The 20876-nt window shown below is 49.4% G+C and overlaps 1 protein-coding gene across 1 annotated transcript; it reads right to left on the bottom strand.

The window, feature by feature from the left end:
* Positions 1-374: 374 nt before the first annotated feature.
* BPIFB2 (BPI fold containing family B member 2) lies at positions 375-18184 on the bottom strand. The gene is made up of 15 exons (XM_088674810.1): positions 18057-18184; positions 14971-15076; positions 14712-14816; positions 13584-13730; positions 12891-12948; positions 11550-11610; positions 7928-8019; positions 7288-7482; positions 6586-6627; positions 5431-5607; positions 4052-4119; positions 3782-3827; positions 2404-2467; positions 2146-2222; positions 375-753 (listed from the first exon to the last, which is right to left on the bottom strand). The coding sequence occupies exons 1-15, from the start codon at positions 18160-18162 to the stop codon at positions 712-714; spliced, it is 1386 nt and encodes a 461-aa protein (XP_088530936.1). The 5' UTR covers positions 18163-18184; the 3' UTR covers positions 375-711.
* Positions 18185-20876: the final 2692 nt, after the last annotated feature.

The following is a 20876-nucleotide window of genomic DNA, read 5'->3' as shown; positions in this document are numbered from 1 at the left end:
CTCTCATATTTTAACTCTGTGCCATAGAATGTCTTGTACATCTCCCCCTGTAGGCCTGTGGGGTAAACTAGGGACTGGGGGAACCTCTAAAATAGATATGGCGGTGCATGGGGAGAAGAGGAGATAGTCCCACTGTGCAGGCGAAAGCTCTTGTGCTGTAACTGGAGAACTTCATTGGCTAAAACCCTACAGAGTATGATGGTGGGCTATTTCGTTCTGAAAATGGCTGGGACACCCCAAGCAATTGAGATCAGAAAGAGTATTTTAATGAGGCAAAATGACACACGATAGACATGATCCAGTTGCATTTCAGCACTTGCAAATCTTACAGGGAAAGTTAAGAATCCATTGTAATCAACACATTTCGCTGTGGCTCGATTGCTGCCCGTAGTATTTATTTTACTCAACAACATTTACAGGACAAGAATTGAGAAAGCAGAACACCTAAGGAATGCATGAACCTTTGCATTACTGGGAAGTCAGTTTCCTTTAAATTGGCAGGCCATATTTCTGAGTAAATGAGTTCCAGATCACACCCTTGTTCGCCACCTGCCGCCCAACCACCATGTGTGGTCCCTCCGTTTCATGCAGCAAAGAAAGGTAGACTCTCCTTCATTCTTAAGCGAAAGGATTTGCAGGTGCAAAGAGCAGAGATAAATGTGCCTTGCAGAGGAGGACGGACGGGGCGGCCTCTGTGCTCTTCTTTTCAGCTCAGGGCTGGTAGTCAAGGTCGCAGTTGACCTGAGCATAACCCTGTAAGTTAAAAGGCAAGGGACGAGTCAATACATGCTGCCAGAGGGATTTTGGGTAGAGGAATGATATGGAAAGGTGTTCAAATTATCCTACACAGAAGCAGTGTATTTCTGGGGCTCAGGAGACTGGGTGTGAGGTGGCACTCAGTAGCCAATGCAGTGCCCCTTCAGGTGGTGGTGCACTCCAAATCCCATCGGCCCAACCAGCATGGCCAAGGGTCAGCATTGCAATGATGGGAGTCGTTTGTGGTCCAACAACATTGGGGGGGGGAGCACCAGTTTGGCTGCCCTTACACCTGAGCTGCAGCTTCCAGCCCAAGGGTGAGCTCACCACTGGAAAAACAGAGGAAGCTCAGAGCTTTATTGCTCCCACAGATAAAGATACCTATGAATAAGGAAGCTGGGTATGTTTGGCCTGGAGAAGAGAAGGTTAAGGGGTGATATGATAGCCATGATCAATTATATAAAAGGATGTCATATAGAGGAGAGAGAAAGGTTGTTTTCTGCTGCTCCAGAGAAGCGGACACGGAGCAATGGATTCAAACTACAAGAAAGAAGATTCCACCTAAAGATTAGGAAGAACTTCCTGACAGTAAGAGCTGTTCGGCAGTGGAATTTGCTACCAAGGAGTGTGGTGGAGTCTCCTTCTTTGGAGGTCTTTAAGCAGAGGCTGGACAGGCATATGTCAAGAATGCTTTGATGGTGTTTCCTGCTCAGCAGGGGGTTGGACTGGATGGCCCTTGTGGTCTCTTGCAACTCTAGGATTCTATGATTCTATGAAAGAAGCACTCTTTGCTGGACCAGGTGAAAGGGGACCCGCCTAGTCCAGCATCTTCTTCTCATAGTGCCCCCCTTTGCCCCAGTGGGAAGCCCACAAGGAGGGTCTGAGAGCAAGACTAGCCCTCTTTCATGGGTGGTGGGTTGCCATCAAAAGACCACTCAGAGAAGATGTTGTTGCCCCGTGACAAGACTATGGACAGGCTGCCATGTTTTCCAAAGGAGGGTCAATCTGACCTCCATTACGCTCAGAGTTTAAGGAGAAGGCCTTGAGCATTTGCAGCTGGACCACTCAGAAGAGCATCGCCAAAGGGCCCAGCATCTAGTCCAGACTCCTGTCCTCACTGTGGCCAACCAGATGCCCATTGTGGGGAAACCTGCAAGCAGGATCCGAGCACAAGAGCAACTCCCCACCCCCACCCCCCTGCTGTTTCCAGCAAGTGGCACTCAGAAGCATCGCTGCCTCCGACTGTGGAGAGAGAGCGTCGCCCTCATGGCTGGTGGTGGCAGAGGAGGAACAGAAGCAGCAGGGGATTTGGGAATGTCTTGGCTAAATAAGTGGGCATTGAGGGGGCTGAAGGAATGGACGGAGGCAGCAGAGCCTAAGGAGTCTCACCTCATGAATCTCGATCTCGGGTTCGATGTACTGGACGTTGTTGAGCTTGGGAAGAGAGATCCCCACTTTCAGAGCAGCTGCAAAGGGGAAATGACAACACGGTCAACACCCCCAACTTGATGGGGCAATGGTGGGGCATGGGTTCATGTTCTTCACAAAGCCCCCTCCCTCTTGTCACCCTGAGAGCCTCCCCACTCCTAGGTGCTGAGCTCCTAGGACCTCAGTGGAGTTGCGGTTGAAGCGATTTGCCTCCATTACCGTTCACGTGAGCCAAGAAAGCTTCCTGGAATTCGGAGAGAACCACACTTCTCAAATGGGAGATCTGCCAGGGGAGAAAAGGCAATGGGTTGGTCCCAGATCTTGACATGAGCAAGCACAGAGAAGCAGAGTCAGACCACTGCTCTTTCTAGCACAATTTCATCTGCACTGACTGGCAGCAACTAGGGATGGGGGAGAAATCTGATGGACGAAGCACTGAAAGCTGATTCTATCCAATTCACACTTTCCGAAACAAAACACGGGACTAGCCTTTGAAATTCACACTCATCTGAATTTTGCGATGCAGTTCTCCAAGCAACCAATGTTTGCAAAAATGCATGTAGTGAAGGGGAAGTGTGCACGAAAATGAGGATATCAGTGAAAATAAGAGGCAAAAATGCATTGCAGATGGGGAAATAGCTTGCAAAAAAAGGTCTGCTAGTCAAAACTGCATATAAAAATGTGTTTATTAGGCAAAATTTGCACTAAGATGCTAGAGAAGCGGCGCTTTATTAAATACCACAAGTTGCTGCAAAATGTGGAGAACTGAATTTAAGAATGGAAGAAAGAGAAACCGTAGCAGCCAAAATGGACGGATTCTTCCATGTCTTGCAGCGACCCCCCCAGGGTTGTAGTCTTGGGGCTCCTTCACAGCCCTACTAGCAGATGCTGTCATTCAGTCCGGACACTGAGGTCCAGCTCCGAGGGCCTTCTGGCAGTTCGCTTCCTGCGAGAAGCAAGGTTACAGGGAAGCAGGCAGAGGGCCTTCTCGGTGGAACACCCTCCCTTCAGACGTCAAGGAGATAAACAACTATCTTACTTTTAAAAGACATCTGAAGGCAGCCCTGTTTAGGGAAGTTTTTAATGTTTAATGCTGTATTGCGTTTTTAAAATTCGTTTGGGAGCGGGGTATAAATAATAAATTATTATCAGTATGATGTTGTAAATAAATGGACTATAAATCTTTCTGATGTTCATTAATTCTTATCTGTGAACTATCAGAAGGGAGAGGGGAACTTCCGTGTCTAGGTCCGTGATAGGTTCCGAGGACTCGCGAAGCCTCAGAGATGCTGTCCGAGGCCTTGTAGGACCTCAGAGTTTGCGCCAGGGACCCTGCAGTGTGGGTGCTGAGCACCAGCAACAATTTTTTGTGGGTGTTCAGTTCAGGCCCCCCGAGCCCCCTATCGTCGGCGCCCCTGCATGGGATTGTTCTCTTGGGATACTGCAGAAGACGTTGCCTAAACAGGCTCAAAACAGCTATTGCACCCAACTGGGAGCACAGCATGGACGTAAAATACACAGCCACCCCTCACCCAAAGGAAAAATCCTGGCTACGCCCATGGAGCACAGTAAGGAAGGCAAACGGCGGACAGCGTACCTCTGTTATCTCCACACTGGAAGACTCCACCTCCAGACCAACATCTCTGCAAGACAAAGCAGAAGGACATGAGCTATGACGGCATCAGCGGCACCAGGGAACTGGACACTCGAGTCCAACAGGTCCCTGAGGAAAGGACAGGGCCTGGAGTGTCCCTTTCCTCCTTCACCACCATGAAAGCAGAAAACAGTTGGCCCTCGTCAGGCAGGGGGTGGGGGGTGAGGAAGGAAGTGAAATGGTAAGGAAACTAAAATGTCTGAGTGAACTCACCCATGGACGGCAACTGTCAGATGGAGACTTGTAATTGTGACATCCAGCTTGACAGCTAAGATCAGGTCCTGCAAACAGAAGGCCCAGAGGGAATCGTTTTCATGGGAGAAAACTACAAAGGCTCTATCATTTGTTTGTTTGTTTCCTTGTTTGTTTATAATACTTTTATGTTGTGAACCACACTATGATCTTCAAATGAAAGGTGGCATTCAAATTTTAATAGTAATAGTAATATACAGTCGTACCTTGGTTTTTGAACAGAATGCGTTCTGGAAGTCTGTTCGACTTCTGAAATCAAGGCACGGCTTCCGATTGGCTTCCAATTGCGCAGGCGCACCGGAAACAAATAGTGGAAGGCACATCGGATGTTCGGCATCCAAAAAAAGTTCAAAAACCGGAACACTCACTTCCGGGTTTTGAAAGTTCAGGAGCGAAAACGCACAAGTACCAAGGCGTTTGACCACCAAGGCACAACCGCAGTAATAATAGAAGCTGCCACTTGTGATGGTGTTGCTTGCCACCACCCCCTACCCTGCTGAACCCACCCCACCCCACTGCCAACTCCCTTTCTTTTACACCTCACCCAACCTGCCCCCCCCACCTGTGCAGCTTGCTTCAGCTCTCTGACCCACCCACAGCTCGCCCAACCCATTGCCCATGGAGAGCAGAAATCCTGTATTTTAAAATCCTACATGGGCAGGCACACTCAGTCTCCTGAGTGTCCATGGACAAGTGCAAATATTTATAAACCACTTTACAACTGAAAGCTGCCAAAGAGGCAGATAGTAAGATAAAATACAGATTGCAGGCTGTAAATAAAAATTGCAGACTTGGTAAAGTAAAAGAAATAGCCCCGTTTCTACAAGAGTACAATTAATTTTCCTAAAATGACCAGGTCAGACTTCAAGAGAAGACTTCTTAGATGCATTGCTTGCTTGATTTTCAAGAAGACAATGCATAAAATATCAAGATGCTGCACACTTGTCTTATTTGAGCTGGCGATACATTCCAGAGGGCTGGAGCTGCAACACTAAAAGCCCAGGTTCTAGTACACACTAAGCACATATCTAGGTCGCATGGTGCTCTCAGCAGTGCCCTCATCTGAGGAGCATAGTTGTAGCGCAGGGATATATGAGGTGAGATTATCCCTTAGGAGATCCATATGGATAAACAACCATTGCGGTTCACACACACACAGGTGTGCATTTGCGCTGTGAGGCTCGTCCCAGCTGCATTCAGATGGAGCCCAGCACAACGGCTGGTGCCCAGCAAGAGCTTCGACATCCAGCCTTCGTGCTGAGCGAGACATCATCTCCCTGAGAGCTGCAAGTCGCCAAGACAGGAGAACAAAGAAACAAATGCTTGGTGCTTTTACTCACCACGCCCAGGGTGAAGAGTGTCTGCGACTGTTGGTAAGCTCCGGATTCAGCCACGCCCACCTGGATGGCGGGACTGAGGCGCAGGATCGCTGCGCCCTCATGGAAGCTGATGATGGGGAGCTTGCTGACTACCACGTTGAGCATCAAGGCAACAGCCTGGGGGTAACGCTTTGAGATCTATAGTGGGAATGGAACGGGGGGGAGGTGAGCTGTTATTTGCATTGTTGTGGCCCATCGCACACCTGAAGCTGCTGTATGCAGAATTAGGCCCCTTTACCCCTGGCAGATATGCTCTACCCAATGATGTAGTGGGGGGGGAACACCACAAGGGCCGTTGCTCCAGGTGCAAAATTGTTAGGGGCGCAAAATGTCAACACCTGGTGCTGGGCTCCGTTGAAAATGGCTTCTCCATGCGAACCAGGAAGTGACCTTTCCAGGCCATGGAACAACTCTTCTTTTCTTATCTCTACAGCTACAATCTCCTGGGTGACGCGGATGCCATTAAGCAGTTGCATGCACTTGCGTACCCCGTCCCTGGGCACTGGCAACCCATGGTACACCACTGCCTCTACCTTCTCTCTCAGACTCCCTTAAGAACTTATTCCCTCTTACCATTTGGGCTGCTCTTAAAAACTTCAAAACTCCGCATCTGAGCACTCCCCCCCCCTTTCCTTTGGCAGAGCTTTTCTTGCAAAAAACCTGCTCTTTAAAGCTGAAGCGCAAAAAAAAAAACCCAGCAATTCAGGCTCTCTACAGAAAAGGAGGAAAGGCAAGTGTGGATAAGCCCTAACTGGAGGTGCCGAGGGCACATGTGGTGGGGCTGACTTAGGACTTACGCATAAAAGCAGGGAGAAGGCCAGCCAGGTGTGTGATGGAGAGAGATGGAGAGAGAGAGAGAGATGGAGAGAGAGAGAGAGAGATGGAGAGAGAGAGAGAGAGAGAGAGAGAGAGAGAGATGGAGAGAGATGGAGAGAGAGAAAGAGAGAGAGAGAGATAGAGAGAGAGAAAGAGAAAGAGAGAAAGTGTTATTGCGTGTGGGTTTGGTCCCACCCACTACTGGAATGTGGCCCCTGACATCTTTCCACCCAGCTAAAATACCTCTCAGATCCAATAAAGGGTTCGCCAGCCCTGCGTGAGTTCCTGGGTATCACTTACCGAGGGGATGGCCGGCTCCAGCATGGCGGTGGTGAGGTGACTCTGAAAAGAAGCAAAGAATTCTCAGTCTCAGGCCCTAGGGACACCTGGGGACTCTCCTGCTCTGAGACTCCATGGCATTCCAGGTGTCATTTCGGGGGAAACAAATACATGTCTGTTTCCAGAAGTCTGCCCCATTTCTGCATTATCTGCAAACACTTTTTTTCTTTTAGATTCTACATGTAATCTTGCATGTATGCATGCATGCATGCATGCATGCATGTATGTATGTATGTATGTATGTATATGTTTAATTCCTTCTTAAATATTGTTTTCCTATGTGTTTCTATTTTATCTGTCCTTGACAGGGGAAAAGGAGGGATATAAATAAACATCATCAACAACAACAACAAAAACAACTGCTTTGATAGATTTTTTTAATCACACAGCAGTAGGCAAATATTTTTTATGAATAAAGGATATTTAAATAATTAAATCATTATTGTGTCTTCTTCTCATTGGAAATTCCATTGTTTTATATTTTCCATAAACCACTTTGAGTGTGTGTGAGTGAGTGTGTGTATTGCAACCAAGCAGGGTGTAAATGTTGGGAAATAATAAACAGTTTTGGGCTCAGCTCAGCTTAGATGGCATTCACTACGCACAAATAACAGGCCCGGAAAGAAGAGTGGTTAGCAGAGCTCCCTCCCTCCCTCTACTGACCGACTGGCCTCCAATTTGGAGGTTCAGGGCTCCCGATTGTTCCAGGCTGGCGAAAAGGCTGGCAAAGAGATGCTCCGAGAGGCCCATGTTCACCATGGAGTCGTCGGAAACCGTCTCCGGGGGCGGCAGAGAGAAAGGGAGCAGAGGGCCGGCAGGTTCGAAGTCGAGGGGCTTGCCCATCAGCGCAATGACAGCCTGCGGAAAGAGACAGAGAGAATTAAGTGCCACCTCCCTTCCTGCGTTTTCCAGCAACTGGTACGCAGAAGCATTTCCCGCCTCCATTTGTATGGCATCGCCACCCCAGCTAATGTAGTGCCTGGCGTGCTGTGGTCCATGGGGTCACGAAGAGTCGGACACGACTAAACGACTAAACAACAACAGCCTTATTCTCCCTCCGGTAGCCTTTTCCGGTCCTCTTTTGAAGCCATCTAGGTGGTTCTACAATGCCCATTAGCAGGAGACTTCCTCACTCCTACCTAGAGATGCTGATTCAGGTTGAACCTGGGACCTTCTGCATGCAGAGCAGCTGTCCTGCCCCTGAGCTACAGTATATGGCACATCAGTGTTCATGCGAGGTCTGGTTCCCAGGCTAAGTGGGAGCCCCGCAAGGCTTGGGGTGGGTGGGGTGCAGGGAACCTACGTTTAAATCCAAATCGATGTAATCTTCGGTGATCTCAGGATCTTCCATCATGGCGTACTGGAGGCTTGACATGGGGTTGATGGAATTCAGGCCTGCAGGGGGCGAAATGGTGGCCCAAAGAGGACATTGGGTTACTCCGAGGGCTCTGCACACAGTTTTAACTGTGCAGTTTCATCATCATTCATAAATCAATCAATCGTCGTAATGAAGTACCTTCCAATTCAAGTACTGTACAAGATGCCCTGCCCTCCTGGTCTGGATCCTGTCCACTACCTGTGCTCCTGGGTCTGATTTGGAGGGTGCTTCAAGAGAAGGCTTAGGGATCCAGCATTGCAGCAGGCTGGACTAGATGACCCTCATGGTCCCCCCAACTCCACAGTCCTATGATTCTGTGAAGACACTAAGAACTGCCACAGGCATCAGCTGCAACTCTTGAGACCACCTGGGTGAATTTGCTTTTTCCTCCTCTCTCACCTTCCTCTTTCCTTGTGTGTTGTGCCTTTTTAGACCGAGAGCTTGATGTCAGGGACCGAGGACTTAGTACTGGTTTTTATAGCCTCGGCCCAGTATACCTGAAGGAGCGTCTCCACCCCCATTGTTCTGCGCCGGACACTGAGGTTCAGCACCAAGGGCCTTCTGGCAGTTCCCTCACTGCGAGAAGCAAAGCTACAGGGAACCAGGCAGAGGGCCTTCTCGGTAGTGGCACCCGCCCTGTGGAATGCCCTCCCACCAGAGGTCAAAGAGAAAAACAACTGCTGTACCTGACATTTAGAAAACATCTGAAGGCAGCCCTGTTTAGGGAAGTTTTTAATGTGTGATATTTTAATGTATTTTAATCTTTGTTGGAAGCCGCCCAGAGTGGCTGGGGAAACCCAGCCGGATGGGCGGGGTATAAATAATAAATTATTATTATTATTATTATTATTATTATTATTATTAGCCACTCTGAGGGCCTTTTTCTTTTACTGCAGAGCAGGGTATAAATGTTGTGAATAAGCAGAGTAAGATTTAAAAGTACACCACTATGGAGAAATGACGCTTTAGACTGAAGTCTATCCTGTGGGTGTGAGCTTAATCTGTTATAGAAAAGATTTCCAAGTTTGTTTTGATGCCGTATGGATGGCTACATACAAGACGTAACATCTGTACATTCATTTGTCTTGGGAGACAACATTTTGTGTTTGGCAATTGTTTTTACAATTTTCAATAAAGTTTGTTTTTTTAAAAAAAAATGGTGTGTGTGGGGGGGGGGAGGGAATCCCTGCCTACAGGCTTCCAATCCCTAATTAGGGAAATAAGAAAAGGTGCAAAATAATTTGTTATTGAACTATAATCATACAATCAGTTATTCCATATCCAGTTCTAACTGTAGCTTCTTGTCCCACATAGAAATTTCTATGGGAAAGGAGTATGACAAGGTTGTATATTGTCTCCCTGCTTATTTAACTTATATGCAGAATTCATCATGCGAAAGGCTGGACTAGATGAATCCCAAACTGGAATTAAGATTGCCGGAAGAAATATCAACAACCTCAGATATGCAGATGACACAACCTTGATGGCAGAAAGTGAGGAGGAATTAAAGAACCTTTTAATGAGGGTGAAAGAGGAGAGCGCAAAATATGGCCTGAAGCTCAACATCAAAAAAACCAAGATCATGGCCACTGGTCCCATCACCTCCTGGCAAATAGAAGGGGAAGAAATGGAGGCAGTGAAAGATTTTACTTTCTTGGGCTCCTTGATCACTGCAGATGGTGACAGCAGTCACGAAATTAAAAGACGCCTGCTTCTTGGGACAAAAGCAATGACAAACCTAGACAGCATCTTAAAAAGCAGAGACATCACCTTGCCTACAAAGGTCCGTATAGTTAAAGCTATGGTTTTCCCAGTAGTGATTTATGGAAGTGAGAGCTGGACCATAAAGAAGGCTGATCGCCAAAGAATTGATGCTTTTGAATTATGGTGCTGGAGGAGACTCTTGAGAGTCCCATGGACTGCAAGAAGATCAAACCTATCCATTCTGAAGGAAATCAGCCCTGAGTGCTCACTGGAAGGACAGATACTGAAGCTGAGGCTCCAATACTTTGGCCACCTCATGAAAAGAGAAGGCTCCGTGGAAAAGACCCTGATGTTGGGAAAGATGTAGGGCACAAGGAGAAGGGGACGACAGAGGACGAGATGGTTGGACAGTGTTCTCGAAGCTACGAACATGAGTTTGACCAAACTGTGGGAGGCAGTGGAAGACAGGAGTGCCTGGCGTGCTCTGGTCCATGGGGTCACGAAGAGTCGGACATGACTAAATGACTAAACAACAACAAATCATACAGCCACCAGATGGATCAATTGGCTGACTCTGCACACTGAAGCATCATATTTTTTGTGTTGATAACAAATTAGGTTCTACTCTTCCTTACAGTGGCTCATTGCGGTCTTTGCTATATCAGCAGCCTCAGATGCGAGGACTGAACCTTCTGTAGGGGATGCATGAGATTTACTCAGTGGGGCTATGTGGGTATCCTGAACATGGAGAAGCTCTGCCCCTTAACCAGATCTGTTGGCTTGCTGTTGAAACTGCCTCTGAGAACCCACGCAAAACCACACAGCCCCGAGATCTCATAAGAGAACCAGTATGAACCTGCTCAAAGCCAGTAGGCCAACAGAGAGCCAATCTGGGAATGAACCTTGCAGCTGTTTTCTCAGCAAAATATATCTGATACACTCATAAGAAAAGGAACCCTCAAGGCTCCCTAACATTTGAAAACAGTCACCAGGAACACACATAAACGCACACGCCACTGCAATTCTCCGAAATATATTCCCAGCTGGCTCAGCTCCAGGACCTTGTTGCAGGAAGGTGGCTGTTGTAATCTTCTGTTGACTGAGCAGATGCTGGTCAATATTGACCTCCCTCCTTACACGGCCCTTAAAGCATATTTAATTTTCCCATTAAGAGGGATCAAAAAAGGACAGAGGGATGCAGGAGAAACTGACACTGGGCTCTGGAGTGGAGCAAAGAGGAAGTTCCTCCTCCGACAAGAAAACTGAGCCGTACCTTGCATCAACAAGGTCCCCACACCTATTGGGTGGGTTGGTTTTCTGCCCAATCCCTTTGCAAGCAAGTTATGTAAAAGACTCAAGCTATTCCCCCTTTCTTCACCTTTCCTCTCATCATCCTGCCTAGTAGCTATTGATAGCCCTCTCCTCCTCCTCCATGCATTTGCCCAATCCTCATTTAAAGCCATCTAGGCTGGTGGCCCTTACTGCCTCCTGTGGAAGGGAGTTCCATAGTTTAACTATGTGCTGCAGGAAGAAGTCCTTTCTCTAGTGCATTTTGTAATGGGCCTTGCATTCACACCTGTCAATTTAAATGCATTGCATGGCTGTTTCACCATCAGGAGGTGGCGCACTTCTTCATTTATTATTATTATTATTATTATTATTATTATTATTATTATTATTATTGATGCTGCTGTTGTTATCGATAATAATAGAATTTTTTTTCCTCTGCGTTTCCACAATGTGCAGTGCACAGACAGCCCTCGGTTCTGCTATGAGTTATGGGATGGGCGGGCAGAGGAACCCAGAGGCTCCTGCCTTCCCCACCCTTCGTGCGGCAACTTACCAACCATAGTGCCCAGCCTGGCATTCAATCCCAGGACCACGCTGGAGAGGCTCAGGCACATCTGTGTGAAAGGGAAAGTGAGGGGTGGGGAAGGAGGGTCAGTGAGTCAGCTGCAAGGGCTTTCCTCTTTGTCGTGTCATGTGAGAGTTTCATCAACAGACCGCTGTGCGGCTATCAGGTGGGCAGCCCTACCTTGTGGCAACGTGTTTGAAGGTGGTTCTAATATCTCCTCTCAGTCTCCTCTTTTCCAGGCTAAACATACCCAACTCCCTCCGCCATTTCTCATCAGGCTTGGTTTCCAGATTCTTGCTCACCTTTTCTGCACACCCTCCGGCTTGGCTTGTTTCCAGATTCTTGCTCACCTTTTCTGCCCACCCTCCGGCTTGGCTTGTCAAAATCCAGGGCCGTCTTAAGCCCATCCAGCGCCCTGGTGCTAGGTCCCTCCAGCGCCCGCCCCTCTCCAGATCCTCTCCAAGGGCCCGGGAGTGCCAAGCGGACCGCAGCAGCAGGGCCGGCTGTAGGTAGAGTCCCAGTGGCGTGGGGTGTCAGGGCGCCGGGCTGGTAGGCGAGGCGCCGCGCGGCAAAGCCATGCTGCGCCCTGCGAGGGCGGGGGCGACGGAGCGATCTCCGCCCCTCAGCGCCAGGGCACGCGACCTGCTTGAGACTGCCCTGAGCGGGAGGCCACCTCTGAGGACTCTGCGCTGCGCCTCCTTCTCGTTTCCCCAGCGCTGGGTTCCGCTCAGTCAAGCTTCGCCACCAGCGTGCGCACCGCGGGACCAGCAAGAGCTGCTTGGGCACTGTGCGCACGCTGGTGGCGAAGCTCGACTGAGTGGAACCCAGCGCTGGGGAAATGAGAAGGAGGCGCAGCGCGGAGTCCTCGGAGAAGGAGCGCAGTCCTGGCCAGATCGCCGGAACCCTGCGCTCACTTGGCGCCCTTCCAGCGCCCTCCAGCTCCCGACGCCGTGGTTCTCCGCGCCACTAGCCTCTATGGCTAGGACGGGCCTGTCAAAATCCTTCTTATATTGTGGGAGCTAGAGGGGGGTCATAGAGCCACTGACTAGCTTTCCCCCAACCCTTCTACATCTCTGATTGCTTTACCCTTCCATCCATGTCTTATTGCCTTAGGGAGAGGGAGGGGAGGGGAGGGGAGGGAGGAGAAGAGGCAAGTCAAAGGCACCCTGCCTCTCACATCCCAACGCACTTTGTCGACAGCAACCCTGCAGAACCCAAGACACTCAGTTGCCTGAGATGACTGCCTCACATTGCCTCGTGATCAGGTCTGGAGCAAAGACCTTTCTCGTGTGTGTGCTAAAATGGACAGGAATGAGCAAAACAGTTTACCTTGTCAACCAAGACAGCACGGATGTGGTTCTGAAGGGGTTTCATGAAGCCCAGCAAACTGGACAGCGGGACACAGAGAAGAAGCATCAGAAAGAGCAGGTGTTCAAACACTTTCAGTTTTTCTCTTGCATACAACTTTCATACGCATATTTATTCCATTAGAAGAGACCTATGGGCTGATCATCCACAATCCACAATAGAGGGGGACAAAATACCATCCCCACAAATGACCTTTAAGGAGACAGAATCCTAGGCAGGGGGGTCACCTTTTCACCACCCCACCCTTTCCTAGGGACCTAGAGGTCTTTTTTCCCCACCACCCTCACCCCCTCTGCAAATCTATGGGCAGAGATTTCTCCCCCAGGGAGAAGAGTTTGTATCCCCAAAAATAGTGGGGTGGGGTGGAGGGAGACTGCATAGGACCCATCTGCTTGCCACCTTGAGTTCCATGATGGAAGACAAGTAGGACATAGCGGGGTGTGTGTGTGGAATAGATAAAAATGTTCTTCAGATGTTTGCATACATAGGTGATGAGAGTTCGCTAGCAGATGAATCTAGCAATGTTCTTCAGGCTGCTCAACAAAACTCTCTTTTTCAAGGTAGGAATATGAAATCCAGCTGAGGTGAAACATCATCCACCTTGCAAGAAAGCGCAAGTCAAGCCCAACCTGCGCACAGATATCTGCTACTCACTTGCTACCTCCCAGGATGATGTCCACGTCTCCCAGAAGGGACTTGCAGGCCGTGACGCTCAGGATGGGGAATCCATGAGGGCTTCTCGTGACACGGACATCGAGCAGGATGGAGGATCCCACCCTCAGCTCCACCGGAGCAATCAAGCTGCACCAAGGGGCAAGAGGGAAAGGCAGTTGAGGGTGCTGGGTGCCCGGGGAGCTCACACCTCTCATTTCGCCCCAAGACTAAGGAGCGTATACCTTGCTGCCCTCATTGGAGCTGACTTGAATTTGCTCCTGCGAAACCTCCTACACAATTTAAATTTTCAGCCTCTTATTAAATGTCAAGTTGGCGTACATGGAGCTTTCGTACATAGATTCTATCAGCAAAGTTTACTCTTGCACCTAAAACTCTGAGGAGGAGGATAAGAAGGAGGAGGAGGAGGAGGAGGAGGAGGAGGAGGAGGAGGAGGAGGAGGAGGAGGAGGAGAAAAATCAAGAAAGTAATAGGAGAGAGAAGGAGAGAGAGAGAACCCCCATCGTTCGGCACGGACACTGAAGGCCAGCTCCGAGGACCTTCTGGCGGTTCCCTCCCTGAGAGAAGTGAAGCTACAGGGAACCAGGCAGAGGGCCTTCTCAGTAGTGGCACCTGCACTGTGGAACGCCCTCCCATCAGATGTCAAGGAAATAAACAACTATCTGACTTTTAGAAGACATCTGAAGGCAGCCCTGTTCAGGGAAGTTTTAAATGTTTGATCTTTTATCCTGTTTTTACAATTCTGTTGGGAGCCGCCCAGAGCAGCTGGGGAAACCCAGCCAGATGGGTGGGGTATAAACAATATAGTATTAGTATTAGTATTATTAGTATTAAATAGTGGGAGAGAGCAGATCTCCCAGAGAATGTCTATGCTATAATTTGCAGCCATATTCTGATGGGCTGAAGCTTACAAACTGCATGCGGTCTTCTTAATACTGTACTTTTAAAAAAGTATTTAAAGGCCCCCTCACCCACCTGGAGATTCAGGCCTTCCCAATTACCTTGCTCATGGCCCTGCGGCACCTGCCCTGACCCCTGCATCTGATAGCAACTGCTAGTATCCTAAGTTAACCACCCCGTAGAACTCCGAACCGGAAGCAGGTCACTCACATGCTGCCCCGGATGTGGAGCTGGGCACTGAGGGACAGCTGGACACCAGTCCTTGGGATCAGCTTCACGGAGAGATGAGGGAGTTGAGCGTTCAAAACTCGGATTCTGCAAAAGTAGTGGGAGGGGAGGGGGGGAATAACAATCAAACCTCGAATGCAGTGGTTCCCAAACTTTTTCAGGCCACCACCTCCTTGGGTTCCAGAAACTCCTCCCTAGGAAACGTTCCACTCACCCAACCCCTGCGAGAGACATCACTCACCCCACAACTTTCAGAAGTGATCCGATAATGGTTCGTGGGCTCATGAAATTCGGAATCTGTATGACCATGAGACCTCGCAGCAAGGATGGCTTCCCTTGCTGGCAGACTGTGGAGATATTCAGAGAAGGGGCAGTTTTTTATATAATTCTTATTAGATTTTCTGTTTTGCAATTTTAAATACTCATCTAAACATCCTTACAATATCAATAACTTCTTCTCTTTCCATGGTTCGTTTTTCATATCCTAAAGCCCTGCATATTTTACCTAAACTAAACCATTCAGTATTCCATTATTACCTCCATCGAAACTTATTTACACTGTTGAGTTTATCTTAATGCTGCCAACGTTTTCAAGTGTACACAATTCCCCCCATCTATTCAATAAACATTTTCCAATCTTCTTTAAACGCATGTTCTTCTTGTTCTCGTATTCTATATATTAGGTCTGCAAGCTGCGCATATTCCATCAGTTTAAGTTGCCATTCTTCTTTGGTTGGGACCTCGCTCGTTTTCCATTTGGGGGCTAACAAAACATGGGCCGCAGCAGTGGCATACATAAATAACCTTTTTTGATACCTGGGAATTTCGGTCTGAATTATCCCCAACAAAAAGGACTCTGGGTTTTTTGGGGGAAGGTACATTTAAACTCTCTCCCCCCCCAATTCATTATGGATCATTTCCCAATACTCTTTTACCCTTTTACATGTCCACCACATATGAAAGAACGTTCCCTCCACCTCTTTGCATCTCCAGCACTTATCTGATTCTGTCTTGCACATCTTAGCAAGCCTCCTGTGAAACATTTCCAGTTGGTTCTCCTTCAAAGAATAACAAGCTGTGAACTTCAAATCGCTTTTCCAAAGTTCCCCCCGGAGGTTAAAGGGATGGGACATTATTTGCATGCGCCATCATGAACCAGCCACAGTCTGAGCAAAGGGTTATTGAAATAGTGATTGGCTACTTCAGGGCTAAACCTGTGGGCCAATCAGTTTGTGGATTGACTTCTGCCAGCTGCCTGATTGGCTGCTCCTGCAGGCCAATCAGGTTGCGGATTCACTTCCACCTGGAGTTGGATTGGGTGGCTCCTGCGGACCAATCAGACTGCTGATTCTGGATCCTATTGTTCTATGATTCGGCTCAGTACATAACAGTTATGTTGTGTAAACTGGGAGACTGAGAGCTACAAATCAGAAAACGACTCCACCCAAATCTTGCTTTTGCCAGGAAACTCATCGGGTGGCATTAAGAACGTAAGGAGAGCACCTGCTGGATTAGGCCAGTGGCCCATCTAGTCCAGCATCCTGTTTTCACAATGGCCAACCAGATGCTCTTAAAATGTATCTTGAAAGCTGGACCGTGGACTTCAAAGCAGGATAAAAGCTGCTGGGGGGGGGGGACATGCACAATGCATTGATCTGCATTTCCTTGGAAGGAATGGCTTTGACTGAAGCTGGCAAAGCTTCATCTGAATGATTCGGGGTCCCCTTCTCGCCCACATCGCCCATCTCCCTCTTCACTTGCTCCCACCATGATGGAGATGTGAAGGGACCTTCCACCAGTGCTAGACACCTATATATTTTTATTTTTAAATGTGGGTTTCCACCATCAGATTGAATGGCCCTGAAGGCACGGGCGTAGCAAGGGAGGGGCCTAGGGGGCGCTCCGCCCCGGGCAGCGCGCGATCCCGAGGGTGCCACGGCGGCTCCCCCCCCCACGCGCTAGCCCTGCCCCCGCCTGCTCTCCGCCCCCGGTGCCGGAGAACGAAGCTACGCCAGTGCCTGAAGGCAAGTAAAGGCATGGGCAAATAAAAAATAAATATGGCGCCAAAGAGCAGCAGTTGCTGCCGAGGAAATGAAGGTCCATCTCCAATGTTTCCTCTACTCAGAGTAGACCAAGTGAAATTAGGGCTGCCATACCTCCGGAATTTCCCAGACATATCCGGGATTCGTCCGCCCAAAAATGTGTCCTGTCACAATTTTTCAAAACCGGTTGAAAATGTCTGGGGAAATCCAGGTAGACGGCATTCGGAAGTGGCAGAATTTCTCAAAAAAAGAGAGCTCAACAACTTTTGTGTCCGGATTTTCACTTTTTGAAATATGGCAACCCTAATTAATGGGCACGCGCAACATAGGTCCGAAATGATGATGATTATTGCATTTCTATCTCACCTTTTCCTCCAGGGAGCTCAAAGTGGCAGGCTTGGTTCTCCTCCCCCTCCTCATTTAATCCTCACGACAACCTTGTGAGGTAGGCTAGGCTGAGAGGCAGGGTCTGGCCCCCATGCAGGGCCGTCTTAAGTATATTTGGCGCCTTGGCACCGTGGTGCGACAGATCCCTCCGGTGCCCCCGCCCCGTTTCCCAGCGCGGTGGGCGGGCGGAGCTGCATGGCCAGGGCGGCAGGCGGGCAGGCAGGCGGGCACAGCTCTGTGGCGGGTGGGCGGGCGGGCGCCCTGCGCCACACAGCCTGGCCGTAGGGCCGGCCCTGCCCCCATGGCCACCCAGTGAGTGGCGTGGCCAATTGGGGATTTGAAGCCTGGTCTCTCCCAGGCAGGTATGCCAACTCCTTGGGTGTGGAGAAGTCTTTGCCCCCCTCAATATCTGCTGGCAGGGGGTGGAAGAGGCCGAGTGCAGAGCAGTTCATTGGCTGGCGCCTCCTGAGCATGAGAGAGGAAGCTATGCCACGATGGGCTCTGGGCTTGGCCTCCTCCCACCAATGTGATGTGATGTGCGTTGTGCGCATGATATCCCACGTGTGATGCATCTTGCACGCATGACATCACATGTGCCCCATGCTCCAGCCCCCCCTCCCCAATCTTGGGTGCAAGACAGCGCCTCTGCTCCCAGGACCTAGTCCAACCACTGCACTACACGGGCTTTCACACAATGCTTTCAACAGGTCTACTCTGAATAGATTCCGAATAGACTGCACAGCATAGCACCACAGAGCACTGAGAGACCTACAAACGTCTAGGAGCGTGACTCGGCTGGGCTGTGTCATTCGTGCTAATTCTTGTATGAACACAAAAATTCACTAATGTTGAGTCCAGGTCTTCAAGAGATGCAAGGTCTCGTGGAGAGGGCACTCACCATACTCGAGGGCTTCTTGGTTGACCCTCACTACAGTCCCTGGGGTGGACCCTTGCGAGGAGACAAGGAGGCAAAGGAGGGTGCTCAGCACACAAAGCTTGAACATCTTCTGTGTTGTGGTGCAGCCGTTGGGCAACCTAGGGGGAAAGGAAGGGGCACGAGAGAAAGGGCATTGGTCAAAATCCACAGGATCTTGCAGCTTCTGTACACCAGCAACAGAAGTTCCACAGGAAGTTCCAAGTGCCTTCGACCTGCTACAACCTGAAATTCCTACTCACCCACAAGGTAAAAAGGTAAAGGACCCCTGGACAGTTAAGTCCAGTCAAAGGCGACTTTGGGGTTGCAGCGCTCATCTCGCTTTCAGGCCGAGGGAGCCAGCGTTTGTCCACAGACAGCTTTCCGGGTCAAGTGACCAGCATGACTAAACCGCTTCTGGTGCAACGGGATGCAGTGGCGGAAGCCAGAGCGCATGGAAGCGCCATTTACCTTCCCGCCAAAGCAATACCTACTTATCTACTTGCACTGGTGTGCTTTCGAACTGCTAGGCTGGCAGGAGCTGGGACAGAGCAACGGGAGCTCACTCCATTGTGGGGATTCAAACTGCCGTCCTTCCAATCGGCAAGCCCAAGAGGCCCTGTGGTTTAGACCGCAGCAGGACTAGTAACATTCTGTGCATGCCCACCTGTCATGGATGCTTTAGTTGAGATTCTTGCATTGCAGGGGGTTGGGCTAGAGGACCCTTGGGGGTCCCTCCCAACTCTATGATTCTACCCAATACCAACTCCCACCCTACACAGCAGAGGGTGTGTAGAGCAGAGGCTAGAGAGCCATCGGTCATGGATGCTGTAGTTACAACCTGCATTGAACCACAAGATTCCTTTCCAGTTCTCTGATGCTGTGACTTTTTTGCTTTTAAGGTGCAATGGAAAAGGTGGTGCAGCTTTGGCCGCAGGTGGCGGACTCTCCTTCCTTGCAGGTTTCTAAAGAGAGGTTGGGTGGTCCTCTTTCAGGGGTACTTGAGCTCACCAGCCCACCCAGAGACTCAGAAAGCACAAATCTTACCTTACTGGTTTGGGGAGGTGGTCGATCCCAGAGACGCTGGCTGGACACCTTCTGCTGCCACCCTTGCTTCTGTGGGCGAAGGAGACTTGGCTTTTATTTGGCTACCAGGTGTGGGCAAAAAGCTGAAGGTCAGGAGACATGTCAAGTTTAGGTTTGTCCAGGGCGTGAAATGTTTACTTGTGGCTCTGAATGCAGTGGGAAAATGGGGATCCTGCTTTCTGCACACAGCCCACAATGTATATTTGGGATGCAACCAATCCATCCATCCATCCATCACTCTCAAAGAAGCACCGTGCCTGGTCAAACGGGGAGAGGATTAGCAGGTCTCATCTCAGAGCTTCTGAGATGACAAGACATCTGGGATTCAGGCCCCACCAAGTCAAACTTTAGGATCCAGCAGGAACTGCTAGCCATTTATGACACAATTCTTTTCATTTGCAAAGGGCTAAAGCCATTTCGTTTGTATTGTTTGTCTGAGGGGGTCAATCTGGACAAATTCTTGGGGTCCTGTACCCGGTGTGAGTTAAAATCTAATGGAGGATTCTACTGCTGAACAAGTTCCTTTGTAAGGCAATGACCTCCGCTGTCCACTCAAGGGTCCTGAATCATAGAGTTGGAAGAGACCACAAGGGCCATCCAGTCCAACCCCCTGCCGAGCAGGAAACACCATCAAAGCATTCTTGACATATGGCTGTCAAGCCTCTGCTTTAAGACCTCCAAAGAAGGAGACTCCACCACACTCCTTGGGAGCAAATTCCACTGCCGAACAGCTCTTACTGTCAGGAAGTTCTGATCCAAAGTCCTGATCCAAAGAAGCTCTGTTGCAGGAGCTGCAAGGAAGGGATGGGGCCCTCCAGGCTCATGGGTGGGCCTTTCCTCCTCCCCCCCTCCCACCTCACCTGGCTGCTAGGTAGGAGAAGGACAGCCACAGTTTTGGGCTGTGAGTTGATCTGGAGAAACAGAGATCGGCTTGCTCTGTGCTGGAACCAAAGCTGTGACCAATGGAGAAGAAAGATCTCCTGGGGTGTTGATGCTGTGAGCCCCCCCACCCCGCCCCCGCCCCCGCCCATCCAATGCTCAAGTTATATAAATGTGCAAATTAAACCATAAATGCTAAAAATGTGGTCTCCACTGACCTTCATCCCCAGGAAACCAAACTCTGGGTAAGGACCTGACATTCCTTAGGTAGCCGTGTTGGTCTGAGTCGAAGCAAAATAAAAAATAAAAATACACTTTCAAGTGTATCTGAAGAAGTGTGCATGCACACGAAAGCTCATACCAAAATAAAAACTTAGTTGGTCTTTAAGGTGCTACTGAAGGAATTCTTTTATTTTGTATTATCTCAGTAATCCTCACAACATTTCATTGACTCCTGTCCTAGCCTGGCTTTCCTCCAAGGAGCTCAAGGGGGCATGCATAGTCCTCCCCCACCACCCCAATTTTATTCTAGCAACAGCCTTTGGAGGTAGGTTAGTCTGTGGATTTGAACCTGGGCCTCTCCAGTCCAGCACTCTAACCACTACGCAACCTAGTCTCTCCCTCCCTTGTGAGGTAGGCCAGTGTTAGCAAAGCCGTCGTGCAAATGGAGGACTGAGGCAGAAAGATAAGGGTTTGCACTGAGGGAGTCCAAGAAAGGCACTTCTGGGTTCATAACTCAGTCTCTCAACCATTCCACGGCAACCATAGGCTACAGGGTTGCCTTCTAGCTAATCTTCTAAGCTGTTTCCGAAAATTCAGTTCGTTGCCCAAAGAACTTTT

Source organism: Zootoca vivipara, chromosome 7, assembly GCF_965207765.1.
Source record: "Zootoca vivipara chromosome 7, rZooViv2.hap1.1, whole genome shotgun sequence".
NCBI lineage: Eukaryota > Metazoa > Chordata > Lepidosauria > Squamata > Lacertidae > Zootoca > Zootoca vivipara.
The sequence above is the reverse complement of the archived record's forward strand: the minus strand, read 5'-3'. Positions and strand labels throughout refer to the sequence as shown.

Excerpts from the sequence above, each read along its gene's own strand:
- BPIFB2 (XM_088674810.1), bottom strand. The coding sequence starts at position 18,162 with ATGTTCAAGCTTTGTGTGCTGAGCACCCTCCTTTGCCTCCTTGTCTCC. Across the intron at positions 11,611-12,890 it reads GTGCTGTCTTGGTTGACAAG|ATGTGCCTGAGCCTCTCCAG; the intron begins GTAAACTGTTTT and ends CCTTTCACACAG. Across the intron at positions 2,223-2,403 it reads TTTCTTGGCTCACGTGAACG|CTGCTCTGAAAGTGGGGATC; the intron begins GTAATGGAGGCA and ends TCCCCTTTGCAG.